Source organism: Cynoglossus semilaevis, unplaced genomic scaffold, assembly GCF_000523025.1.
Source record: "Cynoglossus semilaevis isolate Cse_v1.0 unplaced genomic scaffold, Cse_v1.0 scaffold1507, whole genome shotgun sequence".
NCBI lineage: Eukaryota > Metazoa > Chordata > Actinopteri > Pleuronectiformes > Cynoglossidae > Cynoglossus > Cynoglossus semilaevis.
This window is the reverse complement of record NW_007585114.1, coordinates 27,304-48,432: the sequence shown is the minus strand read 5'-3', so window position 1 is coordinate 48,432 and position 21,129 is coordinate 27,304. Positions and strand designations below refer to the sequence as shown.

At 39.4% G+C, this 21,129-nt stretch overlaps 1 protein-coding gene across 3 annotated transcripts in view; it reads left to right on the top strand.

Moving 5' to 3' along the window:
* The first annotated feature begins 750 nt into the window (after positions 1-750).
* The window catches only part of otog (otogelin), a 37,257-nt gene continuing 16,878 nt past the window's right edge, over positions 751-21,129 (top strand). The window contains exons 1-24 of one of the 3 annotated variants that reach the window (XM_025053637.1): positions 751-1,788; positions 1,873-2,411; positions 2,514-2,571; positions 4,141-4,198; positions 5,403-6,852; positions 7,954-8,052; positions 8,178-8,335; positions 9,212-9,333; positions 9,455-9,663; positions 10,112-10,242; positions 10,363-10,469; positions 10,960-11,069; positions 11,446-11,571; positions 11,667-11,775; positions 12,035-12,081; positions 12,235-12,380; positions 13,427-13,559; positions 14,383-14,560; positions 15,192-15,316; positions 15,495-15,707; positions 16,323-16,488; positions 17,341-17,415; positions 17,526-17,569; positions 17,860-18,025. In XM_025053637.1, coding sequence (XP_024909405.1) covers positions 2,336-2,411; positions 2,514-2,571; positions 4,141-4,198; positions 5,403-6,852; positions 7,954-8,052; positions 8,178-8,335; positions 9,212-9,333; positions 9,455-9,663; positions 10,112-10,242; positions 10,363-10,469; positions 10,960-11,069; positions 11,446-11,571; positions 11,667-11,775; positions 12,035-12,081; positions 12,235-12,380; positions 13,427-13,559; positions 14,383-14,560; positions 15,192-15,316; positions 15,495-15,707; positions 16,323-16,488; positions 17,341-17,415; positions 17,526-17,569; positions 17,860-18,025 — 4,106 coding nt within the window. In that variant the 5' untranslated portion in view covers positions 751-1,788; positions 1,873-2,335. Of the gene's footprint in view, positions 2,412-2,513; positions 2,572-4,140; positions 4,199-5,402; positions 6,853-7,953; positions 8,053-8,177; positions 8,336-9,211; positions 9,334-9,454; positions 9,664-10,111; positions 10,243-10,362; positions 10,470-10,959; positions 11,070-11,445; positions 11,572-11,666; positions 11,776-12,034; positions 12,082-12,234; positions 12,381-13,426; positions 13,560-14,382; positions 14,561-15,191; positions 15,317-15,494; positions 15,708-16,322; positions 16,489-17,340; positions 17,416-17,525; positions 17,570-17,859; positions 18,026-21,129 lie in introns of all 3 variants that reach the window. The other 2 variants (XM_025053638.1, XM_017030759.2) reach the window with 2 other exon arrangements.

Genomic DNA, 21,129 nt, shown 5'->3' with positions numbered 1-21,129 from the left:
CTCCAGCTAGTGTCTGTAATTGAAAACTGATATCTTGTTGGTCCACTCAGAGCCAGCAGCAGTCTCCTAGGAGTTCAGTCAATCACTAACCCTTTAATGCAAAAAACTAAAAGTGACATCTGATAAAACACATTTTCACAGGCAACGCTGTGACTCTAGCCATGTAAGCAATATTTTCCTTCTTCCAAAACGATTAAGAGTTAGGTAGCCAGGTACTTTCAAGGTAAACAATGTTATACTTTGTTTGTGATTGAGTATTAGAGGTGAGTCAAAACAAGTAAATAACTGTAACATGTTAAGTCAGTCTCTCCACAGCTTGTTGTTGTTCGATGAGGCAAAGACACTGCTTGTGACCAGGTTTGAGAGACATCTCCCTGAATTCTACAAAGAAGGACATGGCTGACTGAAAGACCACAAGTATTTTGACTTGGAGGTTTGTAGATAAAGCTTTTTTAAGTCACTCAACAGCTATTTTGGTTTCCACTGAATCTAAAGTGTATTTATTGTTATTTTGCAGGTCTACGTTCCATGCAATGTGAGGTTGGATAACGTGCTTTTTTAGAATTAATTGTTGTGATTAGATGTTATATTAGGGTAGCCACGTGTTGTACAGTGACTGGTCGAGATGATACATGCTTTTCACTTGTTATAATTGGAAGCATTTGAAGGATAAAAGGTTTATGTAAAACAAACAAACAAAAAAAACAACAACTAGATAATTAGATCCTACATAAATCTGCTGCTTTTGTGTACAGCTTATTTAGTTCAATCTCTGCTGTTTCATTGGGAAAGGGTGTAAGTTCATAACAAGTTAAAGTGGTAAAGGAAACACTTGAGTCGCTTTGTCTTTATTGGCTTCATGCTCAAAGTGAAAGAAATATCAATTTAACCACAATCTACTGTATTGAGGTGAAACTAACATTTAGATTAAAATGGTTAAAAAGGTTTTACTGATAGGAGTTGAGGAATAAGATAGGAAGCAGGTTGTGACCAGATGTCGAATACATACTTTTGAATTTTCCAAAGTAGAACATTTTGTTGGAAACACCACCTGAAGTAGTGTTTAGTTGTAAATTGATGTGTGTTGTAGTTCTCATAAATAACCTTTTTACTAAATGTTTTTTTTTTACTTCCGCTTGTGTGCAAAGGTGACAGTTGCTTGAAGTGAAAATTCATGGAAATATTTATTGTATGTGTATCTTTCCTGCATTTTCCAGAGAAACGTTTTTCAGTTTTGGAGCAAGGTAATGCTGCGTCTCACTCTACTAAGTCATGGCTTTTGTAAACTCTTGGTGTGAATGCTTGACTGAACTTCATGTTCATGAATTGAAACCTTTCTGCCCTTTGACCCTTACCTCCAGCTAGTGTCTGTAATTGAAAACTGATATCTTGTTGGTCCACTCAGAGCCAGCAGCAGTCTCCTAGGAGTTCAGTCAATCACTAACCCTTTAATGCAAAAAACTAAAAGTGACATCTGATAAAACACATTTTCACAGGCAACGCTGTGACTCTAGCCATGTAAGCAATATTTTCCTTCTTCCAAAACGATTAAGAGTTAGGTAGCCAGGTACTTTCAAGGTAAACAATGTTATACTTTGTTTGTGATTGAGTATTAGAGGTGAGTCAAAACAAGTAAATAACTGTAACATGTTAAGTCAGTCTCTCCACAGCTTGTTGTTGTTCGATGAGGCAAAGACACTGCTTGTGACCAGGTTTGAGAGACATCTCCCTGAATTCTACAAAGAAGGACATGGCTGACTGAAAGACCACAAGTATTTTGACTTGGAGGTTTGTAGATAAAGCTTTTTTAAGTCACTCAACAGCTATTTTGGTTTCCACTGAATCTAAAGTGTATTTATTGTTATTTTGCAGGTCTACGTTCCATGCAATGTGAGGTTGGATAACGTGCTTTTTTAGAATTAATTGTTGTGATTAGATGTTATATTAGGGTAGCCACGTGTTGTACAGTGACTGGTCGAGATGATACATGCTTTTCACTTGTTATAATTGGAAGCATTTGAAGGATAAAAGGTTTATGTAAAACAAACAAACAAAAAAAACAACAACTAGATAATTAGATCCTACATAAATCTGCTGCCCTCTCTGGCACACACACACACACACACACACACACACACACACACACACACACACACACCGCCCACCCCTGCATGCATTATGCTAATGAGCAGGTGAGTCTGTTCTCGAGTCGCTGCGGAGCCGCAGGTGCTGATGAGGCGGATGGAGCAGCGCAGAGAGCAGCGGGACTTCACGCCGAGAATCTTCATCAGGTGATGCTGTCCAAACCCGACTGACGGGGATCCGCGAAACACGAATGGATCACTATTTAGGACGCAGCTGGAAAAGGCTCTTTCGGTCCTTATCTTTGTTTTTCGTCTTTATTTATCAAGGTGAGTCCCTTGTGAAAATTAGGCTTTGAAGTTATGTATAATTTTGTTGTGCTTATACGATTTTAACGCAAGCAAACTCCCATTTGTTTTATTTTCTTTCAGCTCATATTTCTTGGTGTGCCGAGAGGGTAAATGTTTCTCACAGGAATGCATTTAATAGGTACGTTTTTCCCCCAATTGTATTTTTTATTCTATCAATTTTGAGCGGTGAGACACTCACCTCTCGTGGTTTGATTAATTCCCAGTGGTGTGAAGCCCCTGACAAAGTGTCTTATTGTATAAATTTGCTCAATTACTGTGCACACACGCTAGCATAGATTTATAAAGTAAACTTCAAGGTTGTCTTCTTCTAAATTATCTATCTATCTATCTATCTAACTATCTATCCATCTATCTATCTATTTCTTAGTCCGACGTCAGGTCCGTTGATTCACAGTTAAACCATAGGAAAATTAACTTAATTATGAAATAGTGTGAAGAGCATAACCCATATTCTTCCGTTAAATAAAAATCCTGACATTGTGATTTTTGGCATCTTGATCCCTCTGAGCATCTCTGAGAACCTTTAGTTATTCCTATTTTCTCTTATGTCCCGTAATAATAATAATAATAATAGGAAGAAGAAGAAATAATTTGTCACCCACATCTATATAATACGTATAATAACACATGAATAATTCCCTGAAAATAGCCATTATCAACACATTTATCATTACCATTATTGTGAGTTCTGTACCATAAACTAACACTAAATGTTAGAAGCACTAACCCCTCATGGACATATGGGCAATTTTAACCAATACCTGACTTAATTAGAAAGTTAGTGTTTTTCTTTACAACTGATTTCAAAATTTGTAATAAATCTTTACCTTCTTAAGTCTATAATATTATAGTATCAAGTATATTTATTTAAAAAAATTAACAATAAAAAGATTTTTTTGTGTCGGCATCACTCACTTCTTTTGTAGAAATATCAGCTCTAAACTTGCAGCAACTGTGCCTCTGTGTGCACAGAGAAGAGAGAGTCAATTAAAAACATTGGTGCGCTTAAGATATTTGGCATTAAAGCTGTGCTTCCCAAAGTGTTAATTACCTCAAACAATTGACATAGTTCCTTACACAGTGGAGAGCTAAAAATTGAAACAGTGAAATTTGTCTGCTCCAAATTCATGTATGTTGACTTGGGAAACATAGTGGGACACAATATAGGTGACTTCCCACAAATTGAGCACCCCCTTCTGAGAGAATATTGCCATTTAAAGTAGGTGAGGATTTTAAAATCATCTTTGTCTGCTCCAAATTCATGTATGTTGGTAGTAGGTGAGGATTTTAAAATCATTGTTCTCATGTCTTTTGTTGGAGCCCAGTTTTTATTGATTGTGACTAACAATGTTTCAGTCAGATTCTACAGATACAGGTACAGTCTAATAATTGTACTTCAAAAACATCCCATCAAAAACAAAATATAATTTATAGATAGCCTATAATATCTTACTCACAGATTACTAACATTGAGGTCACAGTCTGGGCTTTTGGCCTAACTTGATTGATTTATTTTAAATTTCTTTTCAATATTATGTTGTGATGCAGACTGTGTTCATTTAAATTTCATGTGTTGGTTTGGTTGACTCCTGAATGATGGTGGGGTTGTGGGGTTTGTGGTGTCATATGTGTGTTGTGGGGGGAATCTGTGGCAAGAACAAACCTTTCCTTGTTCTCTCTGTCCCAGCAGCGGGAGAAGCAGTATAAAGCAGCAGAAATGGGACACCGCTTCCCAGGGAGTGCAGGTAGGCGGTTGCATTGAGCACTGGTGCTGATGGAGTTGCTTCAGGCAGTAAACGCACTGCCAAAGATGGCCCCCCCGCCCCCCAAAAAATCACTAATACCAAAACACAAATCTAAAATAGGGAAACCTTCTGTATCACACCACTACACTTTTGTGGGAACAATGGGAAAGCAATCATTTCAAAATAAATTTAAATTTAATAGCTTTAATAAACTGTACTTAGACATCTTTTGTGTACCAAACCATCTTTCCCATGAGGCCTTCCCTCCACCATGTATACAGATGACACAGTAAGATAAACACAGTAAACTTCAAGGTTCTCTTCTAACATGTATACTTTATTTGCTAAGGTTTTTGCTCCCTCACACCCAAATTTGTAGGGGTCCCTGTAGGGATATACCGTATCTGTTGTGTTGTTTTATGTTCCTTTGTCAAAGCCACAATCAATTTGAGTGTATTGACTTTTTTTTTTCTTTAGCTCTGACAGAGCAATCACATTCAAGATATACGGAGAAGCTTGGAACTAAAAAATAACCAAACAATCAATCAATCAATTACATTGCAAACTTAAGTTTAATCTCCTCATCTTCCAATGTCATACTGATATTGATTGATTTTGTAAAGTTCATTGTCACACAGGTTTTTAATACCCCAACACATCATCAACACTAAAATAACCCTTAATTTACTGCTATACCATACTTAACAATCAATATCTAACAATTCTGATTACAGAGGAGGGCAAGGCGGAGAAATGCTCTGTCAAGGAAAGTTGGGTGGGGTGAGGTGGAGGTTTTACACCTGGATGGGAAAACTGTGTTAGAAAGTCACAGAGGAGCCATTAGTGTAGGCCATTAGTGTAGGTTGGATGACAGGTTTCCTCATATTTTCCAATGCTTTGTTTCTGTCTCACAAAGAAGAATTTTGTTTACTCAAAGAACTGCAAAACTGGGAATGAATATTTCCTTGTTAAGCGAGGGTTAGTAAACTTTATTTTATTTACTGTGTTTTATTCAGATTTCTTTAAAATGTATGTATCAAGTAAGCAGCAAACAGATTAAACACAGTCCCCTACACCTGCTCAATAATCCTGTTTTTAAATAAAAATAAATATGATATCATCTAGGTTACAGCTGTAGCATAATGTAGCATAAGTGAATGGATAGAATAAATTCTACAAGTGCTCTTTCTTTCTTTCTTTGTAGGACCTCCAACAAACATCTGCTGGGCTAGAAAACAACACATCTTCCTCCAAACACCCAGTGGTCAGCTGGACTGCCACGTACAAACTGACGTCCTCAAGCACAGAGAGGACCTTAACTTCTTCATGGACTCTCAACTTTAACCAGACACATGGAAATTCAGTAAACTCTAGTCAAATGCAATCCAGAGCAGTATCATCAGGCAACATAACACCTCCCAGCAAACTGCACACTGCTACCACATCGACCAAGCCGTCACCTGTACACACACAAGTTAGCACAAGTCACAAGTCACCAAGAAGGACAGAAGTCTCCAGTCAATCATCAACTTCCACAACATCAGCCAGTACAGTGACTCGTCAGTCAACATCGAGCACAGCAACACTAACCCAATCACAAACTGTAACTTCTGTCCCTAAAACAACCTTAGAAAATAATGAAGACCCCAGAAACTCTCCAAGTGATGCATCGCCTACCAGCAAACACATCCTTCAATCATCACCAAGAAGCCAAACAACATCCACCATGACACCAGTCAGCTCATCAGCAAATGATGCAGCCAGCCAATCATCAAGCACATCATCGTCAAAAAACTTTATGGAAAGCACAAGTGTGTTACTAATGAGCAACTTAAGAACCCCTGTGAGAGAAGCAGGAAATCATGCCATCCAATCACTGTCATCGACCACTGCAACCAGGCAATCATCAACCCCAAGTCAATCACCAGCAGCCACAATAAAAGACAGCCAATTACTAATTTCTAGTTATTTACCCACAAATACAATACCATCCAGTCAGTCAACAACTAGGAATTCCCAAACAACCACAACGGAATCTTTCCAATCACAAACATCAACTACACCAGTCAATCTGTCACCAACAAACAAAACACCCACAAGCCAATCACCAACTACTAGAAAACCAGTAAAGCAAACACCAACTGCTACAACACCAATTAGCCAGACATCAGTGTGGACAACACCAACCAGTGAACCATCAAGAAGCACTGCACTAGTGAGCCAATCAGATAAAACCACAGCATCAGTCAACAAACCATCAAGAGCAACAGTACCAGTCAGCCAATCACCACATATCAATAAACCTCCAATCCTAAAACCTATTCTAAAAACGTTTTCTGACCATCCAGCAGGTGGCACAATGAAAACGTATCAATCGTCCTCAACCTCAACACAGCAAAGCCCAACAACAGTCATGGGAGGTTTAAACCAGTCATCACACAAACTCACACACAGTCAATCATCCTCGTCTGTATTTCCTGAACATCCGTCCAAGACCACCTCGCAAACTCCGATCAGCTCGTCGAACAACTCACAATCTTCAAACTACACCTCATCCAGTGAGACAATGTCTGCAGAGGAGCAACAAGTAGATACACTGCTTCTCAACAAACAGGGAAAGGAAGTCGTGAAGATGTCTTTGCGCAGGGGTTCAGGTGAGTTTAAAACTATTAATATGCAGGATAAATTATTGCTGAAATGTGGTTTAATCAATCATCATTGATACAGATACGATGGAGAACTTCTTTCAGTAGTTAAAACTATGCAGTACAGAATTAACTGTTTTAATATTAGTTTGTTTTAGAAATTGAATGTTTACATATGTTTTCTTTAGGTTGTTATTTTTAGTATCCGCTACCATGATAGTTCATAAACTTCTTGTAGGGGGTAAATGCATATTCCATTAGAAGTGTAGCCAAATAGAGTTTATAAGATACTGGCCTGAGGACATCATTCATCATCATTCATTCATTAAATCAACATCCTTTAAGGTCTGAAATTTAGCACTTTCCTTTGTAGCTGACCATCAATGGGCAATTTGTAAGAGGTCACGTAAAAATGATTAATGGATAAGCTCTCAGTTTAAATCTACAAACTCCTCTCTTTGTGGTTTTGGATAACATGTCTGACTCAATTTGCACAATAACCCAAAGGTAAGTAAATAAGTCAGTTCATTTTTAAGTGTACGACAATTGAACCCTTTGTTTTTTGGATGAACAGCAGGGAAGTAGCTTTTATATATCATCCCGTTTCCCCTCCACCCCTACCCATAAACCTCATTATCGACCCGTACCTGTGTGTGTGGGACATGGCTGAGTGGGCAGACAACCTGTAAGCCCACTGAGCAGATGGTGTTACTGCAGGATAGGGAGCCATGGTTTGGTGTTTGGTGGTGCGTTCACTGACTGGAACATTTGGTAGAGCTCCACGACCTGACAGATGAGACAGATGGCAACTTCTGCTTAAAGATGAGACTTGATGATTTGCAAAGTGGGTCATCTGAGTCAGTGGTTTCCAGCGTAAATTAGTAGGTTGTAGTGGATCCTAAATAGCAAATGCTGGTAAATGCAACTTTACAAGATATTTGAGGAACCATTTTTTCATCAAATTGTTAAAAAAAAAAAAACGGTTTTAGTTGAATTTCCAATATTAATTAACACAGATCAAAAATCTTCATTATGTCTCAACTTGAAGATATCTACATACATTATATCATGGTGTGTGGTGGTCTTTGACAGTTGTTCTTATCCTAACAGACTCATGCACATTTCCCTGCCTGAATGGAGGACAATGTGTTCAGTCTGAGTCTTGTGACTGCAGTTTGTATCAGGCCACGGGGCGAAGATGTCAGACAGGTGAATCCCCGCATGAGAGGTTCTTCTTTTCTCAAGAAAGGACAAGAACAATGTCTGTCATTTGGTTGTTGATAAACCAGTGAGATGAGAAATGTCTCCCTTTTTGTCCATGTCTTCCTTTTTAGTCCCAAACCCAGGATTTGAAAGGGAGATGACCTGCAGGTCCTGGGCTCAGTACAACTTTGAGACCTTTGATGGCCTTTACTACTTCTTCCCTGGCCGTTGCACGTACACACTGCTGAAGGACTGTGAGGACACTAGCCAGGCCAACGTCGTTGTTCAAGTCAGTCTTCAATATCAGAAAAAAACTATACCTTGTTGAACAAAGCTGCACTGAGGGTCTCATTTCAATGTCTGTTTCAGTGCAGTTGAGGAAAGGTTGAACTCCTGCTCCAAAAATGTGAAACCATCTTAGCCTGAGGAAAAGAATTGCTCTAAAGATTAGTGAAAACTATTTGGTTATTAGAGTCAATTACCATCAAATACTGCAATTATCTACTATGCTTAGCTTCTGCAACAGACTGGGACTTTGTTCCTCTGAAAACAGGCACTATCTTTTGGAGAAAAACTGAAACAAAAAGTTTTTTAATTTTTTTAATTTATGAAGCCTAACCAACATTCTCCTCCAGAATTCTTTTTAAAACCAACTGAGGTTTGAGGTTTACTTATAGGGTCGATGTTATATTCAATAGTTTATTAAAACTTTTTTCTCCTTTCTTCCTTAATTTGATCTTAATTTGATCACCAGGCATTACGTTTATTTACAGCTGTGTAAAAAATTCTCTTGACAAAAAAGATGACTTAATGAAGAGTCTTTAAATAGATAGATAGATAGAACTGTATAATACCATGATAATGATCACAAAAATCAAAGCAAATTGTTTTGTCTTTCTGTAGGACAAAGGGATAAAATTGTTTTGTCTTTCTGTAGGACAAAGAGATACAATATACAATATACAATATACAAATAGATACAAATAGAACGGCTTTGTTCCAAGATCCTGGATTAACTGATTCAATTCCACTGTGAAAAGTGAAGCTTATAGAAATCTGTATGGTTATAAATATTAAATGCCAATAATACAAGGTGTATTACATTTTTTTTAGCATTTAATTGGCTCTTTAATTCCCCTTTCATGTTGGGTGTTCCTGTCTGCAGGTCCATAATGATCCAGAATGTGGTTCTACTCCCTACACTTGCCAACGATCTGTCAGCCTCTTCCTCCCATGGGAGGGAGAGGTCAGGCTTTACTCAAACAATGTGACCTTTAAAGGCCAAAGGTTTGTGATGGAAAACTCGGAAATAGTTTTATTTACAAATGAATCTACTCTATACACATTATGTGTGTTAATTGAAAGATGACTTAATGTGTAAAGTCAGTTATTTTGTCTCTGGCGGCAGATTGCAGCTGCCTCATCACATCCATGACCTGCAGCTGGAGCAAATCTCACAGTACGTTCTAGTGACACAGCATCAAGGCTTCACACTGGCCTGGGACGGAGGCAGCGGTTCTGTCTACATCAAGCTCAGCCCAGAGTTTGTGGGCAGAACCTGTGGCATGTGTGGAAATTTCAATGCAGACGTCCAAGATGACCTGAAGACGAGCTATGGTATGATCTTTTTTTTGTCCATATTCCAAAGCTCTCAAGACAATTAGAATAAAGTAGTATATATTCCCTCTAACATGATGTTCACATTTAGCTGTTGTTGTTTTTATAACAATACAAATAACAATATGTACAACATATCCTCACAATATAAAGTATATCTAGCACCACTGACAAAAACAAATCTCTCTCTCTCTATTTTTTTACAATATGCGATAAATCATTAAAACACCCAATAATTTAGCCTTCTCTATGAACTGTTTGACAAGAAAATACCTCTTACTAACAACGTTGTGCTCCACCTAAAAGAGTAATTTCAAAGGACTTTGTTGTGTACGTAATTTTAGGTCATTTTTTATGTTAAATCAGAAATTATAAAGTAAATACAAATACTGCTGGATGTAAGTTAAACCTCTTGTTTTTTAAACTCTCTGTCTTCTGTCCAACCAAGGTGTGCTGACAAATGAAATTGAACTGTTTGGTAATAGCTGGCTGGAGACGGAGCCACACCAGTCCCAGTGTTCCACGGTGCCCCCTGGATTTTCTTCACCCTGCTCTGCAGTTTCTGCTCAAGTTTTACTGGTAAAGTGATTGAAAATGACTTCTTATAACATAAGACATTCTCTAAATACATTTACCAAAGTGTAAATCCTTTTTCAAACATGTGAGCTTTAATAGAAAAACACATTTGTATTGTTGCAGAAGGTAAAAGAAGTATGTGCAATGCTGCTGGATCCACCCTTTCAGAGCTGCCATGACTTTGTCAGTCCACTGTCCTACATGGCCAGCTGCTCTAATGACCTGTGCATGTAAGATTCATTTGAACTCTTCCTCATTTTTTTTTTTTAAAGTATGACTTGTTTGCATTTTTTTTTACTTCCCTGACTCAGTGTCCTCAACTACAGAGGAGACGGTGAGCACTCAGTGGCCTCTCATTTGTCTATCTCAGTGGCTCAGGTCCATGATCCTTAAAATGCCTTCTCTCTGAAGTGAAACATTAGCCTCAGCAATCTGCTTCAACAACTCAGGCTGTAGCACCAAAGTCGAGAGATTCTTGTGTTGAGAAACAAATTTACCTTATCAGATCACCTGGACTGGGCACATTTACTGACTGAGTCACACAAGAGTTTTTTCAAGGAACAGTTTTCACCTTTCACAGAACCCAAGTTTATTCATCAGCAGATAAGATGTCCAGCTGTTCAGTGTTTACTCTGGTCACCTCTAGTGTGTCTGGCCTAGAAAATACAAAGCGGCCCAGCTCATGTCATTGTGTTCCTCTTTATTTGTTACTCTGTTAAGGTCGAATCCCAGTGGTGATGCTGTCTGCCAGGTGTTTACTGAGTACGCCCGGGCCTGTGCCCACGCTGACCACACACTGCACGACTGGAGGCATCACATTCCTCAGTGTGGTAAGTTCCTCCAGTCTTTTTGATAAAACTTTGTCCCACAGCAGTTAAAAGCCTGTTGCTCTGATTAGATCCTCGTTTCTCATACAAGACTTTTAGCATTATTGCAAACAAAATTGTCTCAGATTCCACTTGGCAAACTTGCTCAGTGCCTCTGAGACCAGTCTTAGGACCTATTCTATTCTTGCCCTGTCTCCTTTCTCTGGGTCAGACAATCAGGACAATATGAGATGGTAAGAGGGCCCAAAGATTCGTTTAAAAACATGCTTTTTATTAGACTGAGGTCAGGTGTCTTTAAGCGGTTACAGTCATGCTTCACATGTCCTTTTCTGCACTTGAGGTTCTCACATTTATGTTTTACTTTCATATTTGTGACCAGAGAAGCAGTGTCCTGCTGGTCTACAGTACAGAGAGTGCATCAGCTGCTGTCCTGACTCCTGCAGCCTGGAGCGAACATGTATAGACAGTAAGCTGACCTGCTTAGATGGCTGCTACTGCCCAGATGGTTCGTTCACAACTTCATATTTCACAGCATATCTTAATTAAATATTTGACCGAGATCACAACTCCAGATATTATGAAAGTGTTGTTCTTTCACAGGCCTAATCTATGAGGATGGAAGGTGCGTAACGCCCTCTGACTGTCCTTGTGAGTACCATGGGATGTTTTATCCCTCTGGACAAACTTTGCAGGAGGAATGCAACAACTGGTGAGCAGCTTTTAATCTTTGTTGTCTATAAAATGCTCATTTTCTTCCTATTACCCCTAAACCCATTGTCACAATGTCTTTGGACCTTAAGTAAACCCCAACGGCACACACACACACCGGCAGGGCTCATGCAATCCTTTTAATCTCCTCTGATCTGACCACCTGAGTGTGTCCAGTTTCTGTCAGTAAACTCGCTCATTAGCTGGAGCCTTGCAGTTCCCCAGAGCCACCTGTGAATGTTTCTGTCTTTTTCTTTTAGTACATGTGTCGGTGGAATGTGGAACTGTACTGACCACAGCTGCCCAGGTTTGTGCACAAAAAACATTTTACTTTTTTGGACATACCTGGAAATTAGAGCTGAAAAGTTATATGTATATATGGTTCAGCGGGAATTATTGTGAAATAAAACATTTTTTTTATTTGAATAAGCAAGAAAAATATTGGTCTTTTTCACCTCAGGAGAGTGCTCTGTTACTGGGGACATGTATTTCCAGTCCTTTGACGGACGGCTCTTCACCTTCCCTGCAACATGTCAGTACGTTCTTGCCAAGAGTCGAAACTCAGGAAGGTTCACAATCACCATCCAGAATTCCCCCTGTGGAGCAGTGAGTTAGATTTAATAACAGATTTCAACTGTTTTTCAACCTTCATGCTTCTTCTTCCTGAGCAGCTTCATACATTAATGCATTTGTGGTTGTTTTGCAGATTAAATCATAATTTATGTGTTTTGTAATTCTTGTTGCGTTTTGGTCATTTGATCTACACCCATGCCAGGAATCAAACGTATTGTGTCACACTCAGTGGCAAGACAACACACAGGCTCCTCTTCTTCTTTCTCTCTCCAAATCTAAACCAGAGATGTAAGATATACTGTAAGATGTCCCACTCATCAGAGCGGAGTCCTCTGACAGCCAAGTGAACAGAATGACCTTATCTGGCTGGACTGACTGACAGACGGAGCTGTAGCGGCTTTATAGTTAAGCTACAGGTGAAGAGAGGCTCAGGAGGGGAGGAAGACGTGAACAGAGGGAGGTTATGTGAAAAGAGGAGAAGAGTGATGGGAAGAGTTGAGGTGGAGGTGGAGGTGGTCGATGGGGTGGGTTGGTGGGTGCCAGACACTTTGCAGGTGCAGGGTTCTGTCACTTATGAAAGAAACCTATTCACAGAGATGGGTCAATTACTGTCAGAGATGAGGCAGAGGAAACAGCTATAGTTTAAGAAAAGTGATGGACTTGAGTTCACATGTGAAATGTGTTTCATGTTTTTAGATCTTAGCTTTAAGTACATCATTGTGTTTTTGGTTCTAAATTTTTTATATTAGCAAATTCCTGTTGGATCTGAATTCATTAAAACAAACAAGAAACTGCAAAACCCCATTTGATGATCCTTCGCACAACTAACTGAGTTCATCCAGGACATTTCTTTAATGACTGTTTATTTTATTTAATTACTTTTTCTTGTAAACACAATCTTTTCCCCCCTCTACTTTTGCAGCACAGTGCTTCAGCAAACACACACAAGCTCTTGTCAGTCCAGAATGTCTTTGTATTTCCCTCGTAATTCATGCTTCTCATCATTTGACTCTTTCTGTGAGTCCTGTTGTCTGGGAAGAGAGTATGATTTTTATCGAGCCATCTCCCCTCATTTTCAGAATCTAGATGGGGCCTGTATCCAATCAGTCAACCTGGTGGTTGATGAGGATCCGAAATCCGAGATAACACTGAGTCATGTTGGGGAGGTCTTCATGGCCGGACAGTACCGCATCTCTCTGCCCTATTCTGACGGTAAAAAGCTCTTATCAACTACTACCATTGTTCACTTTAAGTGCCCCACTTCTTCTCATCACTCTGCAGGTCATGGCTGAAACAGATTGAGTGACGGCTCCGCCGATGAACAAAAATCTTCCCAATACTTAATGCATTGTGTTCTACGCTAAATGTCTTTCCTCTGAGTATTCCTTCTTTTCACATCACTTTTCACGACTGTGTCACTCTTGTGATGTCTTCCACAACCTTTTGTATATTTTGTGCTGAGTGCTGTGTGAGAATGATCTGATATTTTGGTCCCTCGAGGGATTAAAAACAAACGCAGCAGTACAAGTCTGGTTTCACATACATGCACCTGTCAGTCATTCTGTTAACCAATCAGGTATTAGTTTTTATACAACTGCTGTTCAGGTAAAAAATGACAGCAAGAATACCTGTTATTCAACTTATTGTATTATTAGAATTGACACATCACTGAGTTTACCATCCAGTTTATCCCTTTTTACTTTAGAGTGACTATAATGTAAGATTTGTTAACAAAATGAAAATGTTGGAGGTCGTTAGTCAGTGTAATGACAATTGACATTAATAAAAAAAAGGAAAAAATTAGCCTCCAAAAGAGGGTGGTACTTTTTGTTACATGGCACCTGTAACTATATTTTGAGCATGTTTATAGCCATAGAACGGCTTGAAGTTGTATTGTCACTTCTGAGTCCTGTTTACTGCCAGCAGGGTTACCCAGCTGTGTTAAGACCTGTGTTCTTTAACATTTTCTTAATGAAAGTTTGCAGACCAAAACCCAAGTTAATCCTCACCACCATGTCTGTATATCTACCCACAGACGTCTTCCTTGTCCAGGAGTTGTCCTCCATGTTCCTCCAGGTGAAGACAACATTTGGCCTGCGTCTGCAGTACAGCTGGAAGGACTTTCGTCTGTACTTGCAGGCAGATGAGCGTTGGAAGGATGACACCGTGGGGTTGTGCGGCACATTTAATGGAAACATTCAAGATGATTTCCTGTAAGTGTGTTTCGGCCGACCTGTAACCACCCTGTTAACACACCCTCCCATAATGAGAGTAGAGAGCATGCTACGGTTACGGAGGCAGAGAGGGAGGTGATGCTGAAAGGCTTTTCTCTCGTTTTCACACACACTTTGTCTGTAATTCACACTGGTCAAGCGGCTCCACATCAAAAGCCCTGATCTCTGGTCAGCTTTTTAAGGTGGACCAGATGAGCACCCAACTGAGCACACCACTTGAACAAAGGAATTTACTGTGAGTGGAATACGAACTGTGCTGCACCGTATCCTAATGGGCTGCTGTAAAGTGCGGATGTTGTCTAACAGCTGTAAATGGATATACATCACCGTCAGTGAGTCAAAGCTGCTGCAAAGCGAATTGAACTCACATTGAGAAATGACCTCTGTTTAAAATGATCAGAGTTGATACTATATATTCGATATCGATGGGTTAAATTGGGGTTGTCGGGGGTCTTAAAATGAAGTTTTACACAGTTTAGAAAAGCATATTACCTGTTTTTTCTGGTGACTGTTTTAACAGTTTAAAAAAAGGTAATTTTGTTGAGGGTATTGAGAATCATCTTTATTATTAAGCAGTTAATTTTGCATCAACTCGTGCGTCCTCTGGCAGATCTCCATCAGGAATGATAGAGAGCACTCCTCAGCTCTTTGGAAATGCTTGGAGAGTCTCATCAGCCTGTTCAAACAGCTTGAGTTCACCTCAGCTTGACCCATGTGACACACATCAACAGGCCGGTCAGTTTCATCTCTGATGTTTTTAACACACTCAGAACTGTTAACTAAATATTCACGCACAACAGTCTTTTGTATTTTCTGGTTAAAACATTAAAAAAGGCAGGGGTCAAGACCTTTGACCTCTCCTGTGCTGTACGTACACTGTATGTCACCTGTCATGTGATGTCTCTCTGCTCAGTAACCTATGCCTCAGGGATGTGTGACATCTTGAACCAGGATCTGTTCTCTGCCTGTCATGAGTTCCTCAGTCCGGCACCTTTTCATCAGCAGTGTCGCTCTGACACCTGTAAGTGCGGGACACCATGCCTTTGCTCTGCGTTGGCCCATTACGCTCGAAACTGTCGCAGATTTTCTGTGATCGTCGACTTTCGATCTCATGTGTCCGACTGTGGTGAGTAATTACTGAAAAGCTAAAGATTTGACAAATGGACTTGGAGGTTATAGACAGACAGACTTTATTGATCCCAAGATGGAAAATTAAAGTGTTTTAAAAATGTTTTATGTTAATTTATTTATAGATTTTTCTATCATATTTGTAAAAACAATGACTTTTTATTAGATTATTATGTATTTGATTTTTAATCACAAAGCACTGATCAGTTATATGCTTTTTTGTTTTAAATATATATATGCCATTATTGTTGTTCATCTTTATGTAACATCAACGTAACATTTCTAAATTTGACATATTTTGCCACAAAGCTAAATATTTGTGGTGCTGGGTGTTGGTATTGATTTGTCCTTTAAACCAAAAACATATGTGTTCTACTCTAGCTGCTGCTTTTCCTTATGCACAAACTCAATGGCTGGGAATATGAATGTCAGGAAATGTAAAAAAATATATATCAGTGTTGCTGCAGCAACCTTTAAGAAGTTAGACGCCAGACAGTGATGTAATGTTATGAAGAGGATGTAAGAGACTTCCTGTGGCATTGGTTATCATTATATATTAAACAGGTTATTTTTTACACTTAGATCATGAAAAAGTCACTGTCTGTCACTGCAGCCGTCACCTGTCCTGCCAACATGCAGTATGGCACCTGTGTATCATCCTGCCAGAGCCGCTGCTCTGCCCTCTCCGTGCCGCAGCACTGTGGGGAGGAGTGTGAGGAGGGCTGCGTCTGCCCTCAGGGATCATTCTACAGCCACCGCACACACACCTGTGTGCAAAGGTAAAGCTAGGGAGAATTAGTTTTAAGAATACGTTAAAAGCCAAAACAAACACATATAAAACTAAAGCTTTTATCAGCATTAGCAGATTATAAATGTAACACTATTGTTTTTTATTTAATATTGTACTTTTATGCATTCAATCTTTTGTTCAAATAATTAGTTTAATTAGTTATTTTAGTACCATATTTACATTACATTACAAAGGAAGGATTGAATGTGTTCCTGCTCAGTGTGGGAGCAGCTCCAGCTCTGACAGCCAGGCTGCTCTGTGAGGTTTTGAAGCTTGTAAGGCACTGGACCAAACAAATCCTCTCAAAGTGATATTTGTATCTGCTGTGAAGTTTAGGTCAGCCTTTAAGTGGAGGGAGCTGTATTTTTCCTGCAGTCATGACAGACAGAGCCAGACGGAGGGCCTTGGTAATTGTGCTCCCCCTTTCAGGCTGCTGCGCCCGAGAAGATGTGACGCTTAATTCCTCTTAAATGTCCCAGGTTTTTTACATCCTAGTGTGGTGCTGTGCCTTACTTACTATGTGATAGGGTTACATCGAGGAATTCACTGTGAAACCCCCCTTTCATTCCCATTCGGGCTGCAAACGACGCAGATATCTGATAACCAGTGAGAAAGAATTTGTAGTACAGAGAGCGATGTGTGCCACTGGCCTATATGTTACAAAGTCTCTCAGCCTTTTTATGGGATTATGTTATTAAAATGTTTTGCGTTATCAGTTCATCTTTAAAAAAATATTCATTTTCTACTTAATTATAACCTCTTTACCTGTGTCATATCTACTAAGACTTTTACTCCTACTGAGTCACTAATAAAAGAAATCTTCACTTTTAAAACCTTTTAGGAGTGAATGTCCATGCAGCTTCCTGGGAGCAGATTATGAACCAGGAGATGTGATCATGACATCAGCTGGTGTTCAGTAAGATAAAACTCCATCCTTAATCTTTCTTTATTAATTGGATAATTACTTGTGTGATCACTGCTGCATTTCATTTCATTACCCCAGCTTCTCTCTGTTTCCTCCGACAGACTCTGTCTGAATGGTAAACTTGTGTCTCAGACCACGAACAGTGGTAGGTAGCATCACTCATTGTGAATAAAACCATCAAATTGAAACCATCTAAAAGAAGAGTTTAGATTCTTTGTTTGCTCTGTTTTTCCTTGTTAAAGGGTTGCTTCTTTTTTTTTAAAGAATGATCTTTACGTCAATTTTAAAACTGTGAAGTCCACTTACATAGCAAAACTTTATAGTTTTAACAATAAATATTAATATTATTTTTTAACAAAAAGTTAAAAATCAAAATCTAGAAAACATCATAAGCAGCATATTCTTCACTTGTGATTCCCTCTTTGTCTCCTGCAGACAGGTTGTGTCCAGCTGGTCAGCTTTACCAGGACTGCTCAGAGGGAGAAGACGGCTTCCTGTCAGGAAGGGGCGTGGCCTGTGAGCTCACCTGTGAGTCGTATCTGCTCAACCTCACCTGCTCAACACATGAGCCCTGTGTAGCTGGATGTACCTGCCCCCCTGGGTGAGTGGCAGTTTTTTATGCTGATTTTAAAGTATGACTGCTCTTATGAAAACCTCTCTATGCATGACCTGTTCCTTAGTAGATGTTTAATCAGGCAATAATAAAAAAACAAACTTCAAAAACAGTTTGTATCATCTGCAGTCAAACAAAAACAGTGCAGAGATTAGCGTCATCCGATTCCTCTAATCTCATTGGCTTTTAACCTAAAAAGTGGGTTAAGTGGTTTCAATTTGTAACCACAACCACAGGTGACACCCTGATTATGGAATTAACAAACGGGACGCTTTGGACACCCAAGATTTTGACACTTTATGTGAGCAGATTATATATCTTTATGTAATGCTGGTGCACCAGAACTGACAGCAGTCATCTCCTGTTTCACTGTATGAATGCTTGTTCTCCATCAATAACTCTTATGTTATTAAAAAAAAACTTTAAAAGGTCCCCTTATAACAGAGAAAAAAGCTTTGATTTGAAGATTAAATTTGACAAATTATAAAAAGAATTTAGTGAAACAACAACAAACAGTAAAAGTCTGAATGTTGTTTGATAAGGCAACTGTATCACTGTTTCAAAGTGCTCCTATTGCAGCAATCCCTTTTCCAAGATTTAGGAGAATGTGAGAAAGTGTTAAGATGATTTAAGACAAGACTCTGACTAATCTGAGGGGATTTAATATCTAGCCAAGACCATTAATAAAAACCATAGCAATGACACTACCAAATTGAGTGTCATTGCGTTGAAGGTTAGTTCAAAAGAGGTGGAGATGGTTTCGTCTCCATTCTTTTTGTAACCATAATGAAATTATGTTGGATTTAAATTGTATCATATGTGGTGTGAATTGAAAATGTAATTAAATGTATGAATGGTTACAATTAAAGGATGGAATGCTAATAATTTACTGAAACATACTCCTAGACCAAAGTAACTTGTTCTATAAATAGCACCAGTTTGACGTTTCCGTGCTGTTGCTCAGTGCTGTGTATCATCTGACATCATAAAATGTGACTCAGAGAATAGAAGGTCAGTGGGGGCAGAGATCCTTCATGGTACAATCCACCCTGTCTCCCCTACAAAGATCTCACTGGTGTGATTTATTTAATCCCTGTTACCAAATTAAGCAGCGTGACCTTTTGCGATGACGAGCTCCATGTAAATTCCGGAGCTGATCTCCAGAATGCCTGGCCGTGCTTAATAACCGCCTGAAACTTAATAGTTTATGAAGTAATTCTGTGGTGAACATAAGCACAAAGGAGTCTCATTTATCCTGCTTCACCCCACCAATAACCCAGAGCAACATTAGTGTTAGTGACTGCCACATGGTTCAGTGGACGATCTTTTGAAAAGGTCACATGGGGAGCGTCAGTAGCAGTAAAGTAAAGGCAACTGTCTGTCTGTACTCTCTTGGTTTCTGACGGTTTCTGGTATTTGACCTCAGAGTGGCTGAATACTGTCTCACTGTGTTGTTTGCTGTGCAAAGGCTGAGGTTTCTGGGAATGAACTCAGGACAACATTGTACAATAGGTGGCCGAGGGGTGGTTTTCTTAAGCCACCTCCTCTGAAGAGTGATGGTTTCACTATTCAAACCATCCATCTTCTCATATACACATTGAAGATGTATACGGTTGGACTCCATCTAGTTCTACTGTAATTCTCTTCTTGTAAATCAGTGTAACTCAGTCTGTGATAAATTGGTGTCAGAGTTCTGTATTGCGTCTCTGAGACATATTAAGTAAAACATAGAAAACAACCCTTACAATGTTCAAAAGAAACAAACGTGGCCTGTGTAGTCATTCAACTTTGCTCTTCCTACCTGATGTCTTATTTAACCTGGTCTTTAACAATCCTGCATAACTTGGCATGAATCCAGGTGAACTGCAGGATGTGTGGAAGCATCTGTGTTGCCTGGTCACGAGTCACCACATCACAGCACATCCAGCTTCCTCCACACTCACTTTTACATCAGTGGATGAGACTGAGGTCACAATGATAGCTGTGTTTATGAGATGTTTTGTTCGTGATGAGCACAGTGGTCGGGAGAAAGAGTGATTGTTGAATCTTTGATCAGAGTAATCCATACCGCAGCTTGGCGGGGGGATAAAGGCAGCTGTTAACACCGTTTTATCTGGGGTGTAACTCTACTCAGGTGAACCTGGAGTTTTATGGCAGAGCCATTCAGGATGTCACTCCATTGTCCGCAGCCTTGCCAGATGACAGAGCTCGGCCCTGAATATTACAAGATACTTATCTGCTTTGTGTCACGGAGTGGGAAGCAAATGGAGGGTCCAGTCAAAGACTTTTTTCTTTCTCTCTGTCTCTGAGAATCCTAATTGTCTGGTTTTCTCATGTACCAACAAGTGAGACAGTTGTCCTTACCAGTCACTCACTGACATCAAACCATCAGACCTCTCTGCAAGTATCTTTCTAGTACCTTATTGACAGGGTTTTGATTTAAACATTTGCGTCTCTGTAGTGTCTGCCTACTTCAAACAGTAGATGGTTTTGAATCTCCCTATATGTCTGGAAATATGTCTCAGGATGTGACATTGCAAAGGAGGTCATTGTAAAAGTTCAGCCCCTCCATCCCCCCAGCCCACTCTCCACTGGGTATCTGCTTTTCTCTTATGCGACTGCCAGCCTTTTATCTCTTAAAATGCCAACAGTAATCTGCTCATTCAGCACAGTGCTAAAAGGACACAGCCTTTATTATATAAACATTTAAGGCACTTGAAGTGGGTTGTCATCTGTAACATGGAGGAGACGATCAGTAAGACTATACAACTTTGGTTAGTCCACATATAACTCTTCACTTGGAGTTTCTTCTCGTTCTGGTTCTGGTTCTGACCAGCTCAACTATAACTTCCGTATACAGTTGGAATGCAGTTTATCGTCTGCTGTCCTGCCTTTTTACCATACCTGACAGGATGTCATATACTGCACATGGAAACAAAAGAAAAAAAACTTGATTGAGCATTCGCGTGTCACAAGTCATTCTCACGTCTTTACCATGTGGTGGTCAAAGCATTCAGTAGTTCATTACAATTAAGAGGAAAACAAACAGGTCTGAACCACAGCTAAAGTGTTTTTATATGTTTGATAACCAG